Source organism: Ornithodoros turicata, chromosome 8, assembly GCF_037126465.1.
Source record: "Ornithodoros turicata isolate Travis chromosome 8, ASM3712646v1, whole genome shotgun sequence".
Classification (NCBI taxonomy): domain Eukaryota; kingdom Metazoa; phylum Arthropoda; class Arachnida; order Ixodida; family Argasidae; genus Ornithodoros; species Ornithodoros turicata.
Window position 1 is genome coordinate 38,741,529 of NC_088208.1, and position 27,696 is coordinate 38,769,224.

Sequence of the window (27,696 nt, forward strand, 5' to 3'; positions counted from 1 at the left end):
GGCTTTCTTTGCTCCCTGACTGCGAATGCGTGTTTCGCTGGTGAACCCGGACCGGATTCGCGTGTTTCGCTGATCGTTTCCGATAAACTCGCTCCACCACGAAGCGATCCGCTCTTTCTTATGGCGAATTCGACAGGACGATCTGGCGCCGCTTTCTTTGCTCCCTGGCTGCGAATGCGTGTTTCGCTGGTGAACCCGGATCGGATTCGCGTGTTTCGCTGGTCGTTTTAGATAAACTCGCTCCGCCACCACGAAGCGCTCCGCTCTTTTATGGCGAATTCGACAGGACGATCTGGAGCAGCTTTCTTATTCTCCCTGGCGGAGAATACGTGTTTCGCTGGTCAACCCGGACCGGATTCGCGTGTTTCGCTCATCGTTTCAGATAAACTCGCTTCACCACGAACTGCACTTTCTTATAGCAAATACGACTGGTCGGAACGGCTTTCTTTGCTCCCTGGCTGCGAATGCGTGTTTCGCTAGTGAACCCGGACCGGATTCGCGTTTTCGCTGATCGTTTCCGCTCGCTCGAACTCGCTCCACCACGAAGCGCTCCGCTCTTTCTTGTGGTGAATTCGACAGGACGATCTGGCGCCGCTTTGTTTGCACCCTGGCGGAGAATGCGTGTTTCACTAGGGGTTTCTCAACTCGTTCCACCACGAAGCGTGTATGGAGGGAATTGCGTAAAGGCGTCCCCATGCACCGGGTCTGATGTCTACTTCCTCGAGTTTGCCTCAGTTTCCGCAAGGCAAATGTCAGCAAAGTGGGTTACGACTCATAACCGACCTCATAACTTATGAGGTAGGCCCAGGAAGCACGATATTAATCGACTTCGAAGTATTGGTCGGCTGTATAAATCTCAAGACGCTGTCAGGCTTAATGCGACACAGTGTTTTGAGACCAGTTTATTTTAAAAGATCACTCGTACATTTGAAACAACAAGTATTAAAATAGCCTGTCAAATGTTCAAATGATCAACGCTACGAGATGCACGTACGCAGTTATGTCCGACAACATGCAAGTTCAAACAGACTGATGGTGTATGTTCTGTCGTTAGAAATAAACGTGTCTTTGCAGTATCATAAATATTGTTAGTTATAGCTAACGATTGTATGCTCGACTCATTGCTTCCAGCAAATGTGTTACTTACAATTCCAACTTAGAATTAGTACATATCTCACCTGGATCCGCGAGTTTGTTAAAAGATACACTGAAGTGAGCACTGACCCGCAATGTAAAAATAGGAACTCTAAAAGTAATAAAACGCACAAACCTGGAGGTTTGCCGCAAATATATGGGCGAAGGGAAAGCAAAACATTTGTACACTGGTAAAAAAAGGGTGTACTTTGACTCCTTTTTCTTGCCACATATATCACTCCCTTTTGGAGAGTACAATTTAATAATAGTAATAGTAATATTACTCTCCAGTAGGGAGTAAATATATGTGGCAAGAAAAAGGAGTCAAAGTACACCTTTTTTTGTGCTAAAATTATTTCGTATATCGGCTTACGCTCGACGTTCTGCACAACCTGCGTACAATCGTGTGTCTGATGCTCACACAAGAGCGCGTTATTACATTATACGATTAGAAGGAAAACAGATATGTGGATCATCTGACTCTTTCTAGACGCTGTTATTGCGGCATTCAGATCTTCGCTTACGAGAGATACCGCGTGCTGGGGGAGTCAAATTACTCCCTAGCGTGAGACGTGTTACTCCTGCGCTTTTACATGCTTCCTATGGCGGTCCATTCGTTGCTTTTGTAGTGAAAACAAAAAAAAAAAGAAAATATGAAAATTTGCTAGGTTACACTTCATTTTTGGAGTTACGGAATATTCTCCTTCCTACTTGTAAGTTCCACAAAATGTACTCCTTGCCCACAGGGCCGTATACTTAGTGGCTTACACCAGTGACAGTCCTTTCATTCCTTTCCGCGAACTCCTGAGCTCTTTTTGTCTTGCAGCTTGTGTAAAACACCCACAAACACTTTCCACGCCTTCCGTGCTACACTTTGATCCCCCGGGAGTGACTTTACTCCTTCGCCGCAGAAATTTTACTCCTTGCCAAGCGTATCTCCTCCACTTACGCACAGGGCGGGAGACTAAACTCACCAAAGACGTTCAGTTCGTACATACAGGCGATGATGATGAACATGACATACATGACTATGCACGTGAAGCCTACTTTGTAGTTAAGTTTCCATCTAGCTACTAAGAATGTTACAAACATGAGCAGGACAGTGGAGAGGAGGGCGACCGTGGTGTAGGTCAAGGCGGAGCTGTTGATCGCCAACGACTTGGTGGGCGATACCAGCGTCTTGATAAGCCAGGGCACACCGAGGCAGAAGAGGATGTCGAAGATGTTGCTGCCCAAGAGGTTACATATCGCCATGTTGCCCAATCCTGTTATTAGGAAAATTAAGCAATCAACGACTGTTGCCATGAGAATGGCAATGTTTATTTTTGGTTATACGCCGTTTTGGAGTAGGGGGCGCAGCTTTGGCGTACCCGATAAACGGAACGTAAAGCAGACGCAAACGAAGGCAACGTTTTAGAATTTTTGTTTTGTTTTTTTTTAAGAACCATAAAGCACTACAGATGCAGTCTGAGAAGATTTATCTATCCATCTCCATTTTTTTTTTTACAAACCAATCAATCAAGATTTATCTATTGATTGAGCCAAAAGCCACAATTCTCCTCTCAATTGCGGTCATAGTTTTTTAGACAATCAAAATTGAAAATTACGTGCAACACTGTGTCGTAGCCGTCTGGCGTAGCAACACTGGGTCTGGAACGAAAGAAGTTGGCTACGTAGCCATCAGGAGCAGCAAGTCAGTCAGGAACATGAATCACTGTTGCTTGACGGATTGGGGATTATTTGCCACCAGTCGTCACAGTTTTACCTTAATTTTGCTAGCAAATTAAAAATATGAAGCGTTTTATGTTACATTCGTAACTTATTGCGCTGCCTGTCTACTGCTTTACCGCGCTTGCGCGCGACTCGCGTAAGTAGCCGTGGTCAGACAATGTGGAAAGCTCTGAGTCGCGCTCTTGTACTTGTTGTATACCATCAATTAAAAAATAGCTAAGCGGAGACAAGGCATCTTATGTTTGGCGGCAACATAGAAAATCACCCAGCCTGCGTTTGCGGCCAATACACCCTCCTTTTGTCCATTTGAAGCCAATCCCATGTCAAAACATGGACGTTCTCGAACACTGTATGTAGTATATAGTCGTGCACTAATGTACTTCGGACTCACCGTGCTGTGCTCAGATCAAATGTCTCCGATCGGGAACTTTCCGTCGAGCTGTAAAACAAACTACTCACCTGTGCGTGCGACGATAACGCTCGATATGAGCTCGGGTACACTCGTCCCTGCCGCCAGTATGGTGATGCCGGACACGCTATCAGGAATGCCGAGGGTGTAACCGATGATGGTGACCATCCACACAGCCAGGTAAGAGACTCCCCCGATCCAGGCGACAGACATGACGAACGTGACCCCGGACCAGCGTTCCTTTTCTTCAGAACGACAGTCCGGGATAGTGAAGCGCAACAGAAGCCTGGCCGGCCAGAACAGAACCCAGGAGGCGCGTTTCAGTAGACTTCCAGAAGGGTAAGACCAGAGGCTGTCTTCTTCCGAATCGTCAGTAGGGGTAACTACGCAAGATTGGATTGGATTGAGAAAAAGCGAGTCGCCATACTTAGAATACGTTCGCATGCATACACAGCTCTATGGTCAGGCATTAGGGCTCATAAACCGAAGAACTATGCGGAGAAGGTAGATGGAGGAAGACCAAAGGTGGACCGTGGTTGGAAGAAGAGCGCAGGTGGACCGTGGTTGGAAGAAGAGCGTAGGTGGACCGTGGTTGGAAGAAGAGCGCAGGTGGACCGTGGTTGGAAGAAGAGCGCAGGTGGACCGTGGTTGGAAGAAGAGCGCAGGTGGACCGTGGTTGGAAGAAGAGCGCAGGTGGACCGTGGTTGGAGGAAGAGCAAAGGAGGACCGTGGTTGGAGGAAGAGCAAAGGAGGACCGTGGTTGGAGGAAGAGCAAAGGAGGACCGTGGTTGGAGGAAGAGCAAAGCAGGACCGTGGTTGGAGGAAGAGCAAAGCAGGACCGTGATTGGAGGAAGAGCAAAGCAAGACCGTGATTGGAGGAAGAGCAAAGCAAGACCGTGGTTGGAGGAAGAGCAAAGGAGGACAGTGGTTGGAGGAAGAGCAAAGGAGGACCGTGGTTGGAGGAAGAGCAAAGGAGGACCGTGGTTGGAGGAAGAGCAAAGGAGGACCGTGGTTGGAGGAAGAGCAAAGCAGGACCGTGGTTGGAGGAAGAGCAAAGCAGGACCGTGGTTGGCGGAAGAGCAAAGCAGGACCGTGGTTGGAGGAAGAGCAAAGCAGGACCGTGGTTGGAGGAAGAGCAAAGCAAGACCGTGATTGGAGGAAGAGCAAAGCAAGACCGTGATTGGAGGAAGAGCAAAGCAAGACCGTGATTGGAGGAAGAGCAAAGCAAGACCGTGATTGGAGGAAGAGCCAAGGATGACCGTGGTTGGAGGAAGAGCCAAGGATGACCGTGGTTGGAGGAAGAGCCAAGGATGACCGTGGTTGGAGGAAGAGCCAAGGATGACCGTGGTTGGAGGAAGAGCCAAGGATGACCGTGGTTGGAGGAAGAGCCAAGGATGACCGTGGTTGGAGGAAGAGCAAAGGATGACTGTGGTTGGAGGAAGAGCAAAGGAAGACTGTGATTGGAAGAGAACATGGTATAGTACTCTCACGAGATGACACTTTCTGGAAAACCCTTTCACCACCGCCGCCGCCGCCCAATCAGAGCTGAGTAAGCCCTACAGGCCTAAGAACGTACGCTGCGCTATAAGATAGGGAAGAACCGTGCGAAACTATCGTGGTATACATTCTATACATGTGTTTTTAAGTCACACGCCAAGTCAAGCGTTCAGCCGCCAGTCCAGGCAGTAAGCAGGCGTTCACCTAGCAGAAGCCTCTTCGCCCCATCACTTCCATAGAAGTTTGTGGCGTTGCCCATGCTATGCGAAAGGTTCCCGATGCCCTAGATTCCCAAAAAATATTGAGTTCTCGGTGGAGAATGGCACTCAAGGAGGACTTTTATATGAAATATATCAGATTTTTGTAGCATTGCATTTAACACAGGCGCAGCAGACGCGTCGAGCTGGTGCCCCATATACCCCCTACAAGCGGCCTGACGTCACTTACATAAATTGTTCACCCCAAGGCTGAGCAAAGCCAGTCCAACAGTGGTGAAGGCCACCTGCTTGTGACGTCACATCTAGTTTCCCCGTCGAGCAGGCTGCGGTCGGATAAGTGGCCGTGGATTTTGAAAGGAATATAGTCCATCAGCTCTCAAAATATTATTGCACCTCGGATAGGATTGCTGGACACAGTGAGGTCACGCTCCGTCTCACTCAATCGCAGTGCTTCCATATTGACTGTTAAGACTGTCCGCATGACACTACGCTGCGGCAGAAAGTGCGCTCACCTACTGAGTGCGCGTGGTGACGGTGCAGTATTTCTCCTGGCGCGCTATGGACCTCTACCTGTTTGTGAACAAATGACGTCATAGCGTTGGACAGCGCCACCAATCTGGTAGAGTTTAACTACTCTGGAAGGTAGCGGGCGAACAAGGTCGCGCCCGAAAGCCACGGTCCTGAGGGGATTACGATCGTTCCTGAAAGGGACGCGACCTTCGGTCCTACTTTGCTTTCAGTAGGAGGCAGCGAACAAGTGCCCATTCGTGGAACCCAGCCCTCCCATTTAGATTTGTTTCGGTTTCAGCCTGTCTACCAACGTCATGGTGACGTTTCTCGGGTAGAGGTCTATTGCTTATCTCCAACAGCGTATATAGTTGACGGTACAAGATTTCTTTTCCTTCTTAAAACGCGTTGCTTCCACAAAAAAAAGAGCACCGAGAAGACGTTCGCACCGTCAAGAATTCTTAAGGAATTCAATCGGTTTCGCTTTTAGCCAGTCTGAGACGGCACGCGACTAGGAGACGAAAATAGCCCATTCTTGCAACAATGTTCCAGCTTACCGGCATCACTGACTGGAAGGCTGTCCTTCGGAGAGACATAGACGAGCCCGGCAACGGTGTCGTAGCTTCTTGCATCGGCCCTGTGCACCGACTGACGGTGCTGGGCACTTCCCAGCAAAGGCGTCTCCTCAGTCGGCTCATTTTCCTTTTGGACGCTTCCTGTGCTGCCGAACCATTTCTGCTTCACCAAGTCAACCTAATGAACCGCAAGTACCAGTTATCACGGATGTCCGCACGCACTCAAGCATCCCGTACAAGTTACTTAGCTACTGTTTTTATTCCGTAGTAGCACCACGAAGCAACTGGGACCATAAGCGGTGTACAGACCACGAAAGATTAAGAAAGGACAGGAGTGGGGGACAAGGGGGTTAGTATACCTCCAGGGCCGGCTTCGGATGGAACTGATGACAACTATCTGGGAATACCAACAGAGCACAGCTAGTGGTTGGGAACGACGCTGCACTCTGAGAAAGAAAGGGAGTAACGCAGTGAGTTACTCCCTCTTCCTCTCTGCATTTGCCAAGTTACTCCCTCACTGTAAATAGTTGCTCCACATTCCTGTCCAAATCTTAATCAACAAGTTGCGAGAGACAACGCTCTCGCTTCACGTATGGAGATTTAAGACTTCTAAACACGTGTACCACAGTCCAGCTGTTCAGTTGTTGTATCGTTGTGGTTACTGAATCATTAGTTTTCCACTAAATTCTCAGTTGGTGAGGATTGCACCCTTACGGGGAGACATCGCGTGGCCATGTGACCTTCCGACAAGCAAATTTCTTTAATCATCTATTCTGGCGTTTACCGCGTTCAAGGGTGCTGCACTGCTGCCCTATGAGGGCAGCTCGCAAGTATTCCTAATTCTGTGACTGATCTAATCAGTCAACAATACAAGTAGTTCTTTGGGACTACCCAAATTGTCGTCCTCCAGGTGGCGGTGCACGACTTCACGTCCCTCCCTCGTGTGTACCACCATAACGCTTCCGTTCTCCTTTCACGGCGCATCGAGCTAATTATGGTGCAGCAGATGGAGCTGCTTGAGCTGCTCATTTGTGCATATGCACGCGCACAAAAAAGCAAGAAGAAAAACACAAGAAATACCACGGATTCCAGAGCATACGCAGAAGCTCTGGCATGAACCCTTTTAATGGGGTCAACGTGACACCTGCGAGTGGTATCATAGGTACTCATTAAGAATGGAGTGAAATGGAACTCCATTTGGAGGGTATAAATTTTACACCAAAAAAGAGAATGTTCTAAAGAACAAGTTGCTTATTCCCCTAAAGGAGTTGTGACGTCAACATCATAGATGGGACCAATGGTGGTATGTGCCCGCTCGTTCCCATGGACATGCTCGCTGAAGGGGGAAACCCCGCACATAACCACGTCACGTTTAGCAGCGAGTTGGCCTTGCTCTGGAAAGAAAGTGTTGCGACTTGCGCTACACCACAGCCGATAAACAGGACTCGAAATGTGCGAGGAGTGAACACTCAATGGAGTTCTCATAAGTTGCAAGCCGCCTTTTATGCGTGCAAACATCCCTCTAACGTGTGCATGTATCGACACCATGTTTGTAAAGCGTCTAACGTAATTTGACAATGTTAGCATACATGTTGTTACATACAGCTGTTGCTACCATGCCAACGTTACGTTGGCATGGTAACAACAGCCGACGGTAATGCGATGCCGAGCCAGCAGCTCATGGCAAGGCGGACACCGCCCCGCAGCACAGCTAGGACTCTTGTAAGCGTCGCTAGGGTGGCTCTCTTCCCGCTCCGCAGGTCGGAGTCGCGTTCAAGTTAGCTCTGCTTCGAGCTGTACCTGGAAGTTTGCTAGAACGATCCCCTGGTCTCGTTGGTGCCACTCACACACACTAAAAGCGCTAAGAAGACATACAACAAACAGAACACAGAGCACACGAAGCACTTCGTACACTTGGCAAATGCTGCAACAAACTCAGTCGCCCAAATTCTGTAATAGTCATCTGTTATGAGTACGACTTAGAGAATTTTAGCTGTCCCTTGTTTTTTTCGTTGCCGACGACTAATGCTGATTCCATAGCCAACTCGACAACAAATATTGGTGAAATCTGTAAAAATCGGGCAGATGCTAAACTGTCGATACCAGATATGTGAGGACAGCACAGAATCTGAATACTAGAAGTTATTCGAAGACTTTCCTAGAACTCCTTACGATCTTCCTCTCCTTAGAACACTTTTCTCGGTGTACATTCAAAATGCATTTCTAGCACATTTCTAGCATACCGACCAATTATACAACAACCTCAATACGGTTACCTATATTATATGCTGCACAACGAAGTTAAATACACTGTGTTAGTCACATTAGTCACAGCGCTGGTTACTGTATCTGGTTACTGATCTGAACGAGCTGAGGGGTTAAGTAACGAACAACTATTAGGTTTTTATTTCTACCTGCCTTACTGCGGACCGAATGAACGTGGTACTGCTGCCCCCCGTTGCAGTCTTCCCAGAGGCAGGGCACTGCCCCGTCGGAGGATCTCTCTTCCCGCGCCTGGTAAGCTCGGTATGCGGCCACAAGCAACGCCCACTCTTCGCGTACCTGAAGGATGGATGCGTACTGGATGCGGGCGTTGAACATCAGGATGACAATGTAGATGACGAACAGGAGGATAAGAACTAGTGCTTCGTACCTGTAATGGTTAGATGGCTTCAGTGACTTGTAAGGACTATCCACAGTAAATTCAGAACGCATCATGAAGCCGCAACGCCATTCAGGCAGCTTCTATTCGGTTGGAAGGTCTACGTATTTACGTTGCCATAAAAAGCCTGAGTATCCTGAAATTGCTGCTTGAAAGCCGTTGTGCAGTAGTATAAGCAGTGGGTGACTTTTTCGGGTTAAACCCGATTCCGCGCGGTTATTCCCCCCCGAACTGACCTCCGGCGAATTGGGGTTAAACCCGATTTCTCTCCGAATTCCGGTCACTATGAAAGCGAAATTTCCACTGAAGACGAACAAAGGTCGCCACGTATGACACATGTAAGAATGGGTCACTTACGATCCCAGCAATACACCGATGTGTGTCAACACTGTCTATGCCTTCGGGGATTACCGCTGGAAGGTCAGGATACCGCAAAAAAAAAAAAGAAAGAAACATAAAAGAGGGCTTGGGAAAGGACTTAATAGACAAGAGGAGAGACAAAAACACCCGAAGGCACAATTATCGCCCGATTTCTCCCCGAATTACAGATTTAAAAATAGCGCCCGATTTGTACCTCCCGAATCTGAGAAAGGCATTTCACCCGAAAAAGTCACTCCCTAAGTATAAGTAAGAGTCAGTTTCCGTACTCGCTTAAGGCTATTTTTGTTTTTATGGGAGTTACAGAAACCTTTAATTTAAACTATCTTATTTACTCGCATAATAAACGCATTGTCACCCAAAAACGTAGGGCTTTCCGGGGGAGGAGGGGGGTGCGTTAATTGCGCGATGAATAAATCCGGCGCCCTAGTCGGATGTGTGCTTATTATGCGAGAAAAGACTGCATTAAAATTCCAACAGCTTAGGAAAAGTGTGCTGATGTCACGATTCCTGGCATCAGCACATTTCCCCCCGAGTTATTTGAATCTCATTGTTTCTTGGACGTTGGAGAAGTTGTTTGTGATGTCTATGTTTCATTTTCTTCACGGCATCTAAAAAGTACGCATAGAATCACGACAACATGAGTATTCCTCGTATGAAGCTCTAGCAACTCACCACTGGACGACGTTGTTGCTGATGACTCCTATGAGAGCAATCACAGTTACTGCGTACATGGTGCAGTCACGTGTGACAGGGAACCAATCAACATGCACGTCCTAAGGATACGAGTCAGCTTTAGACTTGAGCGGGCGAGTTATCGTGGGGATGTCCACTGCAGTGTCCGGCTTGCGGCACTGGAAACAGCACTTACATTTTTCCAGACGGCGAGTCCCACAACGCCCGTTACGCCGAGAACGTTGAAGACTGCCGACCCCACGATAGTGCCCACCCCGATGTCGCCCTCGGTTATGAACGAACCTGACAAAGAGTGCAAAGGACGTAGTAGACCCAGACAATATTAGCAGTCTTACGTAAGCCACATAACGCGCAGACACATGCGTGTATCAATGAAAAGATCGATATCAAGAGCAGAAGTTCGTTACACAAACTGTAAATGCGAATAAAATTCGAATGAGGCTTGTGCAGTGACGTCATGTTTGGTCACGTGACACTGAAACACATACTGCCGCTCCGGAGTTACAGTTGGAGGGTATGCCCGAAATTACGAGAGAAATTTGGAAAAACACACGCTGCTGCCTCAGCGATTAGACGCCTGTGATTCATATCCCTGGTTCTCCCACGTCACGTGACTCCAAGGCTACGCCTGACGTCATCTACACAAGCCTCATTTGAACTCATCCGGAGGAAGGCGAGTGAACTGCAAAATATACCACGTGAGAACGCGCCCGCTCTGCGACTGCAGCACGCGTCAGCACGTGGTGGCTGATTCCTTACATGTGAAAAAGCAAACCACTGAACCAAAACTCCGTTCCATGTACTGCCCTTGCACTTACCTATGACTGAAGAGAATAACTCGGGGGCTGAAGTGCCCACTGCCATGAAAGTAGCTCCTGCGACATCGCTGGGAACCTTAAGAACTGAAACGCGCATACGGTGCCATTAGTGGTGATAATTTTATCAATGTGTCTCGTTGTTCCTACAACATTTGTGTAAGCCAATAACGATTACGAGCAGTAACCCAAGCAGCAGAATGTACTGAAAGTCGAGTGCAATAGGGGTGGACGGGTAGGTGGAAGGCCTTGAACAGACTCGTGAAACTGAAGACATTGATAAGACACATACCGTCCAACCCTATTGCACTCGACTTTCAGTACATTATGCGGCTTGGGAAGTGTCCTCGTCTCCGCCAGTTCTCAACTTTGCAGGCTTCAATATTATGCCACATCCCCACCAGGCGGCGAGGAAAGATGTGTGTATGATATAATACGCGCTTACAATCAGCGATTAGCTCCAATGAAGGGACAAAATAATCGTCGCAGATGTAAGCCAAGATGCCGCAGAGATAAAAGACGATAATGAAATGCAGAATGACTCCTCCTTGCCGTCGTTGCTCTTGCGTCAAGAAGTCGCTCGGGAAGTCGTTGATGGAGCTTGGAATGCAGCGAGGACTAGGTGTCGTTCCCGGGACATCAGTGAAGTTGTCCTCGCTGGATAATACGCGGCGGAGGATGTGTCCTGCATCGAAACGCCAAGTGTGGGTCAAAGAAGCGAAGAAGGCACGGAGGATTCAAAAATATTGATGGCACCGTTCACCGCATCTGTTATTTGACAGAAAAGTTTTTCTCTGGGGACCTAGTCAAACAGAAGTCTAATGAAGATGTGTAAGGGATTAAGTCCCAGGAACCCACAACCAGTTCGATATTTCTTCCTTTCTTGTGAAGGTTATTCTTCAACAAAGCGTATATTGTATCCTCAAGACAAAGCAGGCAGTGCAACTGAAACAACTTTTACACTATTTTCCCTTTCACACGCAGGGCCAAATAAAACTTGTCGGCTTCAGCCAACTGTCGCATACGACGCGTGTACAAGGCCGAGGATAGGGAGTGCACGTGCAACCTCAGAGAACCATGAGGGACAGGTGTCCCGTCTACCCCCTCCCTTTTCCTGCGCGCCAGAAGTCCCTCCCACCATTTCAACAGAAAATGCCAACGTTACGTTGCACGACAAGCTCGGCGGGACTGCAATCCCACATGCGGCTACAAAACTGATGTTTCCTAAGCCTAACTGCTCGCGGTGTCCGCTCGCCTACGGTCCAAAGAACTTTCCCATTTTCCTCAAGAACTACATGGTCTGCCTTACCTTTGACACCTGCTCCGTGAACATCTCCGGAACCTGCTCCTTGGAAACTACGATTCAGGAAAAACGCGACCAGCGCCAAAGAAGGCAGAATCCAAGCAATCCGCCGCCGAGCGAACAGTCTTGTTTTCATAGTAGAAACAGTTTCGACAGATGGCAGACGACATCCTGATGACAAGGGTATGCGAAGGCCAATACATCTTATCTGTGTGCGTCATTGTCAGATATGCTCGACTTGCTTATCGTCTTACCAGATCAGCGCGCGGCACCATTTTCCCGTACCGTCCGGTCCGCGTTTTATCTGGTTTTATCCAGTTGCAGCACGATTTAGTGATTGTGTTTGCTCGCCTTGTTTAAAAGGAACTATTTTGTGTAAGGGAAAGACATCCGCATATGTCCACGTGAGGGCAAAGTATCCAAAGTGAGGCAGTCATTCAAAGAGTTACTGACAACAGTGCCTTTATTAGTTCTCTCGTATTTTTTTCTTGAGGAGACTTTGTTTGCCTCGAAACAAGGAGGAGAAGAACTAGCCGTGTGCATAACATTCTCGACACTATGCACACGTTACAGTGTCGTCTTCCATTGCCATATCCGAGTGAAGAGCTCGCGAGGCGGCCGATATAGCGACAATCGGACCTTTATCTATACTTTTTATGTACAGAAAACCTGGCCGAAGCGCAAGATTCAATATCACGTTGTGTAAGGACTATCAGGAGGATTGGGATTTTTTTTTTTTTTTTTTTTTTGTACCAGGGGGGGGGGGGTATGACGCACATGCGTGTAGTATTTTCAGGTCAAGTAGGACATGTCGCATCATCAGTGCTGCGGTCAGTCTACATACATGGTAAAAGAACTACAGGTTGGATCCCCTGGAATAACCCCGCAGCCCCTGTTACTCTGAACGCACTGACGAAATTCGATAATCACAGTGCGCCACAGGCATTGGTACGGAAATTATAGACTGAGATCAAAGGAACAGACGACACATACCGTCAAAGCAGACGACGTCCAACAAGGTAACGTTATCATACTTCCGCTGCTCGGACGCTGTGTTGCGATTAGCGTAAGATAGAACTAGACCTAACGGATATCACCAACGATGCAAACTCAGCATGTCGTGAGAGACTTGCGTCGCCGCTGTAGGTCCCTGTTCCACGTGATAAACCGTGGTATCTTCCTTTTTCCGTCGGCTTATTTTTTTTTTTTTTTTTTTGCTTCAGTCCATTCGGACCTAGCAAGTCTAATGACACCACAACACCGAAAAGTCATCCAAGCTTATGTTCCTTGTAATTCGCAGGTAGGAGGGTTGAAGTCACCGAAGACATTGAGTTCGTACAAACACGCTAGGACAATGAAAGCCGCATAAAGCAGCAGACACACCAGTCCCACTTTTAAGTTCAGGCGCCACCCTGCGGCACACAGAGTGACTACCATGAGCACCGTAGTCGCCAGCAAGGTGAGTGTAGTGTAGGTCAAGGCACCGCTGTTGATGTGTAACGGCCCGGAGGCGCACGTCTTGACTAGCCACGGAAGGCCCAGACAGAAGAGGATGTCCAGGATGTTGCTGCCGAGCAGGTTGCTGATGGCCATGTTGCCGAAGCCTAGAAGCCAACACTTTGTTACACAAGTTGTCAACTCTCTGCAAGGAACACTTTGAACCCAAATAAAGCATTTCGTTTCTGTTCGTACCATAGTACTTACAGCGTCACTTAAGAGCAAAAGGGGTGTTAGCTCGAGATAACGCAACATTTCCAACGTGCAGAACTTTCCACGCTTATTACAGCGTACCCGAGATAACCTTCCAATGCTTTTCACAATAAAGAGCTTATTCCCCCATTTATTAGTCCTGCCTCCAATATAAAAAGTTCCACATACGTTTAAACTAAAAGCCTATACACTATGGAAACAGCTCATACAACATCAAATCCAAATCTGAACACTGTGAAATAAAACATTACAACAGCAACAACAAATAGATCATGACTATGGCTTGGGGTGATTCATGCACCGCTGGAGAAAAGTACACTACGCCATTACACGCGAAACATGAGATGTGAAATATGAAAATGATGTTATGTGCAAGTACAGCACTTGAATCTCTCCTCCACTGGCACATTACATGGTGCATGGCTCTAATGAAACTATACGCGAACGTTTGGAACTGGGCTATTCCAGTCTGCTTTCGATATAACTATCAGGCGGGACGCTGGCTAAGCATAAGTGCCGAGCACACGATGAAATCGCCGTTGCGCACGTAGCTATCCCTGTACCTAACGAACCGTGTCTTTGATCAGAAGGGCTATTAGCAGGGACGCTTTGATCACTCGCGCACAGAGCCGCCTTTGTGAAGCCGCACATATACCGCGCGCTGAATTGTCGTTTCTGCAAGTTTGCGCGCGGGTATTAATGTCGTTATTGATTCAGTTGCAGATAATAGATACTTCTGGCGTCGTTGGCTTGTAACCCCTACCCTCTCCCCTTCCCCCGCAGTGAACTGTGTGTGTACCACGAAACACTAACGGCAATGACATCATGGTAGAGAAAGCGCAACTGATAGATACTTCCGCGCTCAAAACCCGCGTTACCGACACGGGCGCGTGCAAACCGCGCAAAACACCGAGCGCGCCGCTCGCAACGCGCAGATGTGGTTTAGCGTTATGGGTGCGCAGTGTCTACCGCTGTTTCTTTCCCCACGCAAAGCTCCCACTTTACGCCATGTACAACCTCTTAGCCATGGAGTCAGATTGCGCGGCGTACACAGGAGGCTCAAACGCAAACAAAGCGTAGCTACTGCGCGTACTGAGAACCCAACAAATATTTTGCACTCATTTTTCTATCTCTTCGGTGCTCCAAACTCTTGGGTAAAACAACCTAATAAAACCTTCTACTGTTCACTGTCCGCTGCGAAACACTCTCTTATGATGGTGACTGGACCCGATGGGGGCTCCCGGACAAAAGCTCACTGGACATAAGCTCAGCGGACAAATGCTCACCGCACCGCACCGCCCGCCTCTTTTTAAAATGGAACATTTATTTTCATGGTCATAAAAATCATCGAAATCGCGTGAAATACGTAAAAGGCTCTCCTGACCTAACCTCGGTCAGTCTCTACGGGTGCATATCCTGCCTGAACTGATCCAGTCCCCAACGTGTGAAATACGTAAAAGGCTCTCCTGACCTAACCTTGTGGTAAGCTTCTGTCCGCCCATACGGTGAGCTTTCGTCCGGTAAGCTTGTGTCCGCTAAGCTTTTGTCGGATGCGCTTTTGCCCACGCCCCCTCGATGGGTCACTTGGTATCGCGTCCATTTAGGGACCCAAAGGTTACGAGTTCAAATACGCTCTTCGCATTCTTTTTTTTTTTTTTTTTTTTTTTGTCAAACCGCGTGAGGGGTTCAAGCGTCTGCTGCGCGCACCGCAGATGAGCGATATGCTCGATATATCTTGGATGGAACCGCTGTGGAGCGGTCGAACATTTCGCTGCATTCAAAAAAGGCGGAAGTCTTCTTACCCATCTTTACAATAAGAACACTCGTGATGATTTCAGGAACACTGATGCCGGCCGCTAGTATGGTGAGACCGGATACAGAGTCAGGTACGTTCAATGTGTAGCCTGGAGAAAACATTAGAGAACGGGAATTTGCATACTTCCTGCATGCAGAACGTTAATTTGTAGAATACATTGCTTTACTTGACATTGAGACTGCATTTGGCAATTTATTTTCGAAGTACAATATTCTACTTCACATGGATTCAGTGACTGGGCGAAGCGGAGCATCTCCAGGTTTATGGTTAACGGAAGTTATAATCGCCCAATTATTTTATCACGCACCCAAAGGTCCGTTGGAGTCACCTTCTTGAGATATAGGAAATCATCCATTCGGCCAAGTTGCATCGCGATTTTATAAAAATCAATACGTCACTGTTTTACATTGTGTATACCATCAGGCCAATGCAATAAATTTTATTGTTGTATAATATTTAACGAAAATAATTCGCAACTTCGCTATAATTTGTTATTTCCTGCAAAATTTCAACATATATTTCCGAAGTATTAGGAAGCATAAATTGCAGGATCTATCATGAGGTGTTAAAAAAAGTATTCTTACTTATTTGCGAAAGGAATTAAACGCGGTCTGTGCAACACCCATGCGGTGCTATCGTTCTCTTTAAAAGAACAACTTATATTACGATTTATTTCTACATCATGCGCGAGTACTTCTGAGAAAGTAGCTATGTAGGAAAGTAGCATGTCTGTTTACCGATGACTGTGACCATCCAAGCACAGAGATAAGATAGGATCCCAATCCATAGGACAGACATGACGAAAGTTGCAGGAAACAGCCTAGGAAACCGTTTGCAATTGGGCACCGTCACGAAAAAGATGCAGGCAGCCGGCCACGTGACCAGCCACCATACCCAAGGTAGCCAACCGCCGCTCGGTGTCGTGAAAGGCACGAAGAGAACTTCATCCTCGGTAGAGGGCGTCGTCTTCGCCGTCGTTGTCTCGCCGCAGCGGAGAAGAACCGAACTAGCTAAAATAAGACAACTATCATTGTACGTATACTCTGGTGATATATATTGTTCGGATCCGTTACCCATTTCTTCAACGTGTACGATCACGAAAGTAAAGGATGGGTTGCATTTAAACTTTTTATGCGTAAAGTATATATTTTTACTATGGATTAACTCGACAGAACCTGTAAGACTCGAGACTCGTCTTATGTTCGTTTAGTCTCACACTACTAGTCTAGAATAAATGTTATTTGTATCGGACACACAGCCTTACGAACCGTCTGCTTTGGTGTCTACAGCAGCATGGTTCTCTGGAGCATGCACCTGATTGAGAAAGGATCCTGTGGAAAGGGGACCAGACACAGAACATTGCGCTACGTCGACTGTGCTGTGGCCTGGAAGAAACAAGGGTACATGCATATAGAATGTGGAACAAAACGACAGTTTGTAACAACTATGTACAGTTTGTTTTTACTCCACACCTTTATCTTTTTTTCATCATCACCTCATCTATTATATCAGCACCCCAGCTATAGTCGTGACGATGCCCACAGCTGTGAGGCCAACAATAGGAAGCTCAACGTCAACACCTAGTTTTACATGTTCATAATTATCTCTTGATTGACTACGATAAGGGAAGTAAATATCGCTCACCACCTGCTTTCTGTTCTGTGGTATCTTGGGTTGTGGGCAACACGTGACGACCACTTGGTTCTTGAGTCTTATGGAGTTGCGGCTGCAGACTCGTCGTACCGTTCTGGTGAACCACAGCTATCAGCGGAGCAATTTCCTTGCGGGCCAGAGCGTTTTTAGTATTCAAATGAGAGCCATTCTCTCGCTTCATCAGGCGGATCAGGGCATCTACCTGGCAGGGATGAAAACATGTACTTTTTCCGGGAAGTGTGTCGAACGCAGAGAGAACGCGTATCAAGTACAACAGTTCTACGGAATTATCGATATGATAATGATCGCTCTTCTTTTTTAAAACAGAACACACACACACACACATAAAGAAATGATGATGAGATGGGGTTGATGCCTGCCAGCAGGATGGGCGCTGCCCAAGTGCCAACTGTAGATAATGAAAGATGATGGTGGAGATGACAGTTCAGGTGATCAAAGTATAGTGGAGAGGCTGGTTGATAACAGACACTACCAAAGGTGACGGAGACTTTGATACATATGAGCGGGACTGTACCAGGGACTCGGCAAGTTGCCGAGAGTAAAAGGCCGGTAGTCGACTGCATGCGTCTTGTGCTGCAAGACCTCGCGTTCCAGCTGGTAGACGGGGCAGTCCATAAGCATGTGGTGTAGGTCAGCGCGCACTGTGCACGCATGTGATACAAAGGTCTGACGGCGCGCGGTCAAGGCGCTGCCTCATAACTGGCTTGGGGTAAACGCAACACTCAGCTGCATGCGGTGAAGAAGGGATGCGTACTGTCGCGGAAGGCTAGGAAGAAGCGACACTGAGAGAGACGAATCCAGGGCGTGGAGCAGAGAGTAGGATGTCATGTCGTGAATCCACTGAGATCTCGTCTTATCTGCAGAGATAGCACGGAGAAGGGCCCGACAGCCGCCTTTGGGCAAGATGATGGAGTGGACTGATGTAAGCTGGTGACCCTGTATACCAGCCTGGTCTACCTCTTCACTGCCGGGTATGCCCACATGACCAAGTACCCACTGCAATACTACGCCACGGCCCATGTCCAACAGCTTCTTGTATGCTTCCAGCACGTCAGCAAGAATTGGAACTAGAAGTTCATGAATGCCCATTGTTGCCAGACACTGGAGGGCAGCCTTATAGACTCTGTGTAGAAGACCCGTGGTCGAGCAGAACACTGCTTTATCTGGTGCATCGCAAAATGCAAAGCCTGCAGCTTAGCACACGTCGAAGACGTCGGATACAGGAGACGGTAAATGCCAATGATGTCTTCGGAGGGGATAACATAGTCGCATGCGGAGCCAGTTTTGCTGGAGGAGCCAGAAGGTTTAAGGTTTCGATATTTCCAACGTCACCTTCGACCAACCTGTACCAAAGCCTGTATCTAGGTTGCCTTGCCTTTAAAGTTATGGACCTGAGGCCGCGGTTAATGAATACATCATGCACCATCTGTTGAGTGCTTGCTGAACGTTGTTTGGCGCATCCCAAATCGTAGGCAGCGTATGCATGCGCATATGCACTGAGGAAGGAGGTGTATTATTTCATTGGAATCTTATTTCTGTATTTTAATACAGCTGGCAATCCAAAATGGGAATCCAGGACGACTAACGCCGTATGGGCATTGATAGGAATAAAAATAAGCAAGATTATCGTTACGATATCAATAGCCTTTTAAGATTAAGCGTAAGGTAATATTGCATAGGCCTATATTCTTTATAGCAGATAGAAGACTGATCGGTCTTCCCTAGCAAACAGGGCAGAAGGGGACGAGATCACCAGCTGCCTGGAGGTGGTGCCTCCCATTTGAACACGCTACAAGCTGATAATCACGGTGCTAATGATACTAATAATAACAGCATGGACAGATTAGTATTCGTTGAATAGACTTGTTAGCCCTCACAAGCACTCATTCGCGCTATAGCTGTCCCCTGAACAGTGGGAGACCCCGCACCCAAGTAAATGGGCGATCTCGTCCCTCATGTTCCAAATAAACTCGCCAACCTGCTTGGTGGCTGCGCGTTTGAGTCCAGCGTTGAAAAACATGATGGCGATGTAGAAGACAAATAGAGTGAGTAATGATCCTGCTTCGTACCTAGAGGAACAGAGTCAACAAGATGACGTCATTAGAGCTGTGGACATAGTAGTATACAAAGAGGAGCACTGTGATTCGTGCACAGGCACAAATTTGTGTGTAGCATTCTTTCTTTCCCGTCTATGAAAAATGATACTTACCAGTGCACCGTGCTGTCGTATATGAAGACAGCGAGCAGAGTCACACAAACAACGTAGATGATAAAATCCCTTAGGATAGGATACCACTCCAGCTGCACACTCTGGAAGAAGCAGGTCGTTTCGTAAAGACACATCCAGTAAGGGAAGGAAGTCAAATAGCCTGTTAAGGTTCGTCTTTTTCTTTGTCTTTGTCTCTTTTTTTTAGTGCTCAGTTTCGGAGCGTCTGTATGCAGGCGACAAAACGACATTGGTGGACATGCCTACAGCGGTTCTTGCATTAACTTATCTGGAGCACTTTCCTCCAGCCAGCTGGCTCACATGTGAGCAGACACAACAGCAGATTATGTTCTGCTGTAACTCCTTTTACTAAATAAGCACGTTCAGCAACAGCATGCTTCTGTGTCGACGTCGCGGTTCGGAGCAAACCGCCCTACTACAAGTTCCCAAAATGAACACGCAGACATGAAAACATGAGAAGACATGCGAACAGAGCCCATAACAGCGCATCGTATAAAGTGTTTGAAAGAACATGCTTACGTTGCTGAGAAGGCAGAGGCCCGTGACGCTGGTAACGCCGAGGATGTTGAACACGGCTGAGCCCACGATGGTACCTAAGCCTATGTCGCCCTTCGTGATGAAGGAGCCTGTGCAGTAAGAGGCACGATGTTTACTATACGCAATGAATACCAAAAGGTCATAGAAATCAGGCAGGCTAGAAAAAAAAAAGCTGAAGGAAAGAGAGAGAGAGAAATAGGGGAGCGACTTCTAAAATATAGTTTTGAAATCGAGGGAGAAGAACTCATGGGTCATGACACCTTCTGTTGCCCTCCCACCGACGTGCAGCAAGTAGTAAAAGAATAATACGACTTAGCGAGCAATTTGACACCTCCCTCCTCTCTCACCCCCCCTGTTACCCCCAATTTTGCAATTTGCACCCCCACCCAATTTTTTTAAATTTTTTTTTCGATTTTTCACTTAAAATCGCTCATACACGCATAAGAATGCGATAATAGAGCGTAGAATATAATTTTCAATTAATAAATTCAATTACTATTCATTCCAACGAGAGAGGAGGAAAATATCAAATTATCGTTAAGTCGTGTTATTCTATAACGAGACACACGAAAAGAAGCGCACATACGCATAAATGCACTTTCTAAACTCATTTAATAATTCAAGTCATTACTATACACATTCAATTCATTAATGTGTCAGTCCAGGTTCGGTAACAGCATCAGCCCATGGGCGCCACCATTTGCAAAGCGTCACACCAGGCAGGTCGGAAAGCATCACGTCAGGTGGCAGCACCGCTGTCATCATGGGGACTTCCGTGGAATGCAGAAAGAAACAAAACAAAAAAAGTGCTAACGAGGGGAAAACACGCGCGAAAACAGGCACACACAAAATTTTCACCATCGCGAATATATGCGGGCATGCACCGACGAGAATAGCAACAAGGGTCATTGACAGAATGGCGTACAAGGGAATTGCGAACATGTTTGGGCATGCACGGACAAGAATAACAACAACAACAAGGGGAAGACTTTCTACTAATCGCAACAAGGTAAATCGCCAAACATACACTACTCCAATACACGCTGTCAAGTAATCGCAGTTAGGGGGTAGGTAAACGCGACAACAGAAGAAGTATTGAAACGACAACTCACCGGCACCGAAGTATTTCCACACACATCACTCAGTCAAAACCAGTCGCTCGTCACGAAATTCGTGGCGAGGAGAGCACCAACAACATGACCGCCACTCAGAGATCCACCCGAAGCAATGAAGCGTCCGTTGATTTCTCCGCCAGGGCATCAGGAGCTCTGCACTGTCATTGGTCGTGACGTCATCCGTTCCAAAGGTCGTCCAGAGAGGAGAGCTTCGCAAATCCCCCTCTGTTATTCATTAAATATAGTAACCAATTATGACGTCACTGTTTATAGAAATCTTGCATTAAAGCGAAATCCAGACGGGTGCGCACCTACACCACAACCGTTGCCCTAGCTTCCCATGCGAGAATGAAGCACTGGTCTACCAGACACCGCGCTGTTTGACGTCATCATTTCCTCCCATTGTCTTAGGCTGCTCCTGTGAGCACCCAACCACCGCCCAAACGGTCAACGTTTCAAAGTTCGCTCTTGCTATCAGGAGTGAAGAATGCGCGCCAGGCAAGAGTGCTTCATGCTCCCTGGTATTAATTGAATTTACATCGCCATATTATTTTCTTTACTGCGCTATTACTGATTTTTCATTCTTACATTAAAGATTACAAAAACTACTACTACTACAAAAAAAAAATGCTCTTGCTCCTGTTATTGAAGGTCATATGAAATTACTCTAATTTTTAACAGTCATAAATTATATTCACTCATTAAAGGAAACACCATCCATGCACAAAGGCTGAGAAAACAAAAACTAAGCCTTGCAATTAAGCGCTATTTCCTCGAAGACTTACTAAATGACTAAATAAACATATCAAAAAGCGCTTTTTCTACTTTCAATCATTGTGAACCGTATCAACATTTTTTGTACAACAATTCAAGAAACTAATCATCGCTCTCTTCATGGACGCTGTTGCTTCTGTCTAAAATAACTGCCCCTATTGAAGATGAGAAAATAATAAGTGAGCCTGGACCACTCAAAGTGATCAATAGGCTTACTCAATGCGCGAAAATCATATTTTCTTTCTGATTTTGCTCTTTAAAAGTAGCGCACTATCCACAAAGCGCGATCTCAGTTGTCTCGCGACGTAAACCCCCATTTATTATTATTATTATTAACCATAAAGCGCGCCAAGTTTTCCTAAACCCCCATTTCTGCTTGCTACATGATGTGTCACGCAGTGACGCAGGGCAAGAATGAATAAATTTAGCATATGAAACGCATTTTCACCATCCCGTTGAGCAGCTTGCTTCCATGAGCAGACAAGGATTCCCTCCATGAGCAGACAAGGCTTCCATGAGCAGACAAGGAAGGCACACAACCTTCCCTTTTTTGTTCACGTTCTCTATGAAATCTAATTATTATTACTTGAAATGGAACAAACTGCAGCAGATTCGTCTCACAGAGACGGAAATTTGCACTGAACGCTCAGATACCCGATTTTCTGCGCTACGACTGCAAAATTAAGCACCATCATCAACACATAAGTCATAATACTTGTCATGCCTTATCGAGCAATGTGCATACCGACAGGCATGACAAAACACAGAACACACACACACACACACTCCCGTTTCTACTGACCGAAAATTATGGAACCGCGTAATTGTACGCACCCTGAATTTTACCAGGAAATCTAAACTTGAACAGAGCTAAAAGCCCGACAAAAGCTAACACTGACAAACGACAACTGAAAAACAACAATTAACAAACACACCCATTCGTTTCTGCTGTCTGAATTCGCGCTAAATGCGTGAGCGATTCCAAGAGCAAGCACACCGTTTGAAGAAAGCCTAACAAATGTAGCTCAACACAGCCCTCGCCACAATAGCCGGGTGGGAGGCGGCACGATTCACAAAAAACGACTTTTCTTGCTGATTTTGCTTTTAAAACACGGTTAACTAGCAATTAAGCGCTCCAAGTTTTTCTTACTTCTCATTCCTTCCTGCGTCTTCCGCGTCCTGTCATGCAATGAAGCATGGCAAGAATTTGTAACTTTAGCATATGAAAGTCATTTTCACCATTACATTTCGAAATTTGCTTCCATGAGCAGGCACACAGCCGCCCGTTTTTTGTTCACATTAGCTATGAAAATCCAATAATCATACTTACTTCCAACAAATTGCAGTGAACTCCAGATTCGATTCACGGAGACGATAATTTCTACCCTCTGCGTTAAACGCCCAGATACCCGTATTGATGCTGGAATTGTAATAGCTATGACTGCAAAACTTAGGCACCTTCATCAACATAACAGTTATAATGCGTGTCATGCTTTATCGAGCAAAGGGCATGCACAAGAATCGTGAAGCATGACAAGATACACGCTAACAAACAACAACTAACAGACACACACACACACACACATTTCTCCTCTCAGAAAACTATTAAGCAGCATAATACGACATACTCTGAATTTTACCGATAAAACTAAGTTTGAACACAGCTACAAGCACCCGACAAACGCGCAATCTATCAACCTACAACAATACCTGACGGTTAACTAGCAAACACACCATTTAATTCTACGCTAAAGGCATGAGCGATTCGATAAGAACAAAGCACACCGCTTTATGAAAGCCTAACAGCTATGTAGTTTTAATACGGCCCTCGCGCTGCGATAACAGCGTGCAAGGCTCATAAAATCGGTGCGAATCCTTGTAAATTAGCGTGCCCAAAACAAGCACTTCACCTTGCCCGCAAGTCATTCCACAAAGAACTCTATTAAAAAACACGCGCGATAAACCTCATTTTTTAAACTAATATTTCGCGCAATCGTGCATAACTTCTTCACTCGACCGATAGGAATAGGCATACACAAAGAACTTACTTGTCAAGTGGGGTCCCCGCATAAAATACGCCCGCACACAACAACAACAATAAATGATGACGATTAGATGGGGTGTGGTGGGGTGCTGCGGTGGGGTGAGGCATGCACACAGACACACATACAGACTCACATTTTTCACTACACACAACGAGCGTCGCGAGTCTTCACAGTCACAGAAATCCATATTATTTCTCTAAGTCAATAATTATTCATCGCAAAACACTGCCCATATATACTATGTATGCAGCCATGAAACAATAGAGCTTCGGTTCGGATGTAATAGGATTCACCGTCTGCCGACCGACGCGTACGAGAGAGAGAGAAAAAAAGAAAGAAAAACACGAGTGAAAGCAGGCCAGGAATGTGCGTTGGCTATGGCTATGCGTACAGAAAAAAAAGAAAGAAACGGTGCCATCATGCTCATATGCAGCATCTCTAATACATCTCCCTATTATTATTATTACTATTTTCAACAACATCAACACCATAACACAGATGGGCCACACGAAATTCTGATTCTTTCCTTTTACTTGTATTCGCTTCCACTAAAATAATTTGAAGGAATAATATACAGTGGAACAGGAAATGAGAACAGAATTTCAGCATACGCTACACGCTGGTTCACCTAACAAGCTCGAAACCTTTCTGAATATATCCTGCAGGTACTGGAATAAAGATTTATCGCAAAGATAATCATCTGCTGCACGTCGTATTTTTTAAAATAAGAAATGGTAAAAACACTCGCTCTCAGCGTGTTAAACGCTATATGTAGCAAATAATAACAACAATATCAGAGCATTTTTGTTCTTTATTTCGTTATTTCCAAGAGCTCATTACTTTGTGCGAGCCATAGAAAAATTAAAAATTTCTGCTTTGCTGCCGTTAAAGTAGCACGAAAGCGCACTCGAATAGCAAAGTGCATATTGTCAAGCATAACAAATGCACACGCTAACGACAACAATAACTACTAACAAACACAACCATTCATTTCTACTGTCTAAATTCGCGGTAGGAGCGTATAAGTGCTTTCACAAGAACAAGCACAGTGCTTGAAGAAAGTCTATAACAAATGTAGCTCAACGCAGCCCTTCCCACAATCACCGTGTTGAAGGCTGTCTTTTCTTTCTGATTTTGCTTTAAAAACGTAGCTTAAACAGTTTTTCGCACATAACATTTCTGCTTGCTACGTGACGCGTCCTATCATGTAATAAAGCAGGGAAAGAATTACTAAATTTAGCACACAAAAAAATGTTTTGCGATACCGATTCGCAATTCGCTTTCATGAGCAGGCACATCCCTTCCCTTGTTTGTTCACAACTTCACAGCGCGCATGAAATTTAAACACGATTTCTTAAAATGCAACAAATTACTGCAGAATCGTCTCACGGGGGCTGGAATTTCTACCATCTGCGTTAAGCGCTCAGATACCCGCATTTTTTGCACAAATAGCAAAATAGCTATGTCTGCAAAAAGTAAGCACCTTCAACAAGTTCATAATTCCTGTCATGCCTTATCGAGCAATGTGCATACCGACAGGCATGACAAAACACAGAACAAACACACCCATTTCTGCTGACAGAACTGAGCTGTACAATGAGGCACGGAGCAACCCTGGCAAAACAAGGGCTCACACATTCAGTGAGCAGTGACTACTCCTTGATCAGCATAATACTACCACATACTGTGAATTTTACCCCGAAAACTCAGCTTGAACACAGCCACGGGCATGACAAATGCACGTGCTAAACAAAAAACTGACAAACACACGCTTGCACTGATACTGTCTGAACTCGCGTCAAGTGAGTGCCAGCATAAGAACAAGCACTCCGGTTCTTGCTGTTGTTGTTGCTCTTAACTAACAAATGTAGCTTGATGCAGCCCTCGCTGTGATGACCGCGTGGAAGGCTCATAAAATCGATTCGAATCCTGGTAAAATAGCGCGTCCACAACAAGCACTTCACCTTGTTTGCAGGGCACCCTGTACCCATCTCTTTTCAGAAAACGCGATAAACTTTATTTTTAATCAATATTTCGCGCTACAGTACTTTTCTTTCACACGAAAAGGCGTACACAACGCGGAGATTACTTACTTACTTTTCAAGTGACTTCCTAGCTTCACAAATACACACGCCCACACATATTTTTCATACACACAACGAGCGTCGCCTATTCAAACTCCCAAAAGTGTCTTCCCAGCCACATTATTCCTCAGGTCAATAATTATCCAACGACAAAATACGCAACACACATATGCGCCAGCGGTACAAAGGACAGCGCGTCTTCGCACCGGATGTAATAGGAACTTCCACGCAGACGACACCAGCTAAAAACAAATAAAGCAGCTCAGAAATGAACATTGCCATTGCGTACAGAAAGACATCGAGCTCCATGCAGTAATAAAAAAAGATGAATAACACAGAATTGGAATTCGTTGCCTCTTGCTTTATTTACTTACACCAAAATATTTTGAAACGATACTACAGAAGTGAGTCAAGCAATTGAGCAAAGAATACATCTGGATTCGCTATACACACAGCACCTCTAAGCCATTTTTAAACCAAACGAGAATGCATGTATTCATTAGTATGCTATAATAATCTTAACAAAAAAGAAAAAAAAAATAGAAAGGAATGCATGTTCGCTATACATCCATGAGAAAACGGTGCTGAGCTTTTGCGCAGCAGTTATGATACAGAAGGGTTATTTTTGCTTTTATTTCGTTGCACCCATATATTTTGCAAGAATACTATAGAGTGGAACGGGTAAATGCGAACATCATTCGCTACACACTGTAGCTGTCATCATTTTTAAACCAAACCAGTTGACATGTGTTCATCAGCATACGACCTTTCACTAGATAGATAAGTTGCTAATGACACTCACAAAATTGTCATTCCAACATCATTGACTGCAAGCTTCAGTGCCCAACAGAGCAATGCGCGCCCATCAGCATGCCTTGGACTCACTTCGCACACATACGATACCTTTCTTAATATATCCTACTGCCACCGGAATCAAATGTTTATATGTTTATCGCAAGGATAATCACCTGCCTCGTGTCGTATTTTTTATTTTTTAAGAGACGCCAAAAGACCCTCACTCTCGTCGTGTTAAACAGTACGTAGGGACTGATACAATAGAGGGCAGGGTAATTTTTCTTTATTTCTTTATTTATTTTATTTTTTCTTTAGAGTTTATTATTTTGTACGAGTCATCTAAATTTAACATGTCTGCTTTGCCGCTGTTAAAGTGATGAAACAGTGCGCCTGAACCGCGTCCCCACGCGAGCCGCATGCGGGCCCGTTCTCGCGGTTTGAACACGCTGACGCAATCGCGCGCGCGGTCCGTTACCGATTCCCCGAGCGCACTGTTTCATCACTTTAACAGCGGCAAAGCAGACATGTTAAATTTAGATGACTCGTACAAAATAATAAACTCTAAAGAAAAAATAAAATAAATAAAGAAATAAAGAAAAATTACCCTGCCCTCTATTGTATCAGTCCCTACGTACTGTTTAACACGACGAGAGTGAGGGTCTTTTGGCGTCTCTTAAAAAATAAAAAATACGACACGAGGCAGGTGATTATCCTTGCGATAAACATATAAACATTTGATTCCGGTGGCAGTAGGATATATTAAGAAAGGTATCGTATGTGTGCGAAGTGAGTCCAAGGCATGCTGATGGGCGCGCATTGCTCTGTTGGGCACTGAAGCTTGCAGTCAATGATGTTGGAATGACAATTTTGTGAGTGTCATTAGCAACTTATCTATCTAGTGAAAGGTCGTATGCTGATGAACACATGTCAACTGGTTTGGTTTAAAAATGATGACAGCTACAGTGTGTAGCGAATGATGTTCGCATTTACCCGT

General features: G+C 45.9%; 2 protein-coding genes across 5 annotated transcripts in view; both read right to left on the reverse strand.

The window, feature by feature from the left end:
- Nucleotides 1-886: 886 nt before the first annotated feature.
- On the reverse strand, nt 887-12,267 carry LOC135367271 (sodium/potassium/calcium exchanger 3-like). Of its 2 annotated transcripts, none has more exons than XM_064600459.1 (9): nt 11,932-12,267; nt 11,068-11,307; nt 10,626-10,709; nt 9,983-10,089; nt 9,787-9,887; nt 8,634-8,724; nt 6,054-6,249; nt 3,325-3,657; nt 887-2,399 (listed from the first exon to the last, which is right to left on the reverse strand). In XM_064600459.1, exons 1-9 carry the CDS (start codon nt 12,059-12,061, stop codon nt 2,080-2,082), a joined length of 1,602 nt encoding a protein of 533 aa, XP_064456529.1. In that variant the 5' UTR covers nt 12,062-12,267; the 3' UTR covers nt 887-2,079. The 2 variants fall into 2 exon arrangements, with proteins under 2 accessions (XP_064456529.1, XP_064456528.1); XM_064600458.1 differs by having other exon boundaries at nt 8,490-8,724; nt 11,932-12,266.
- A 926-nt stretch (nt 12,268-13,193) lies between these two features.
- Nucleotides 13,194-27,696, reverse strand: part of LOC135367270 (sodium/potassium/calcium exchanger 5-like) — a 28,495-nt gene continuing 13,992 nt past the window's right edge. For all 3 annotated transcript variants that reach the window (XM_064600457.1, XM_064600455.1, XM_064600456.1), the window contains exons 5-12: nt 19,872-19,978; nt 19,335-19,435; nt 19,104-19,194; nt 17,096-17,306; nt 16,720-16,836; nt 16,189-16,461; nt 15,438-15,539; nt 13,194-13,529 (exon numbers count right to left, since the gene is read on the reverse strand). In XM_064600457.1, coding sequence (XP_064456527.1) covers nt 13,204-13,529; nt 15,438-15,539; nt 16,189-16,461; nt 16,720-16,836; nt 17,096-17,306; nt 19,104-19,194; nt 19,335-19,435; nt 19,872-19,978 — 1,328 coding nt within the window. In that variant the 3' untranslated portion in view covers nt 13,194-13,203. The remainder of the gene's footprint in view (nt 13,530-15,437; nt 15,540-16,188; nt 16,462-16,719; nt 16,837-17,095; nt 17,307-19,103; nt 19,195-19,334; nt 19,436-19,871; nt 19,979-27,696) is intronic.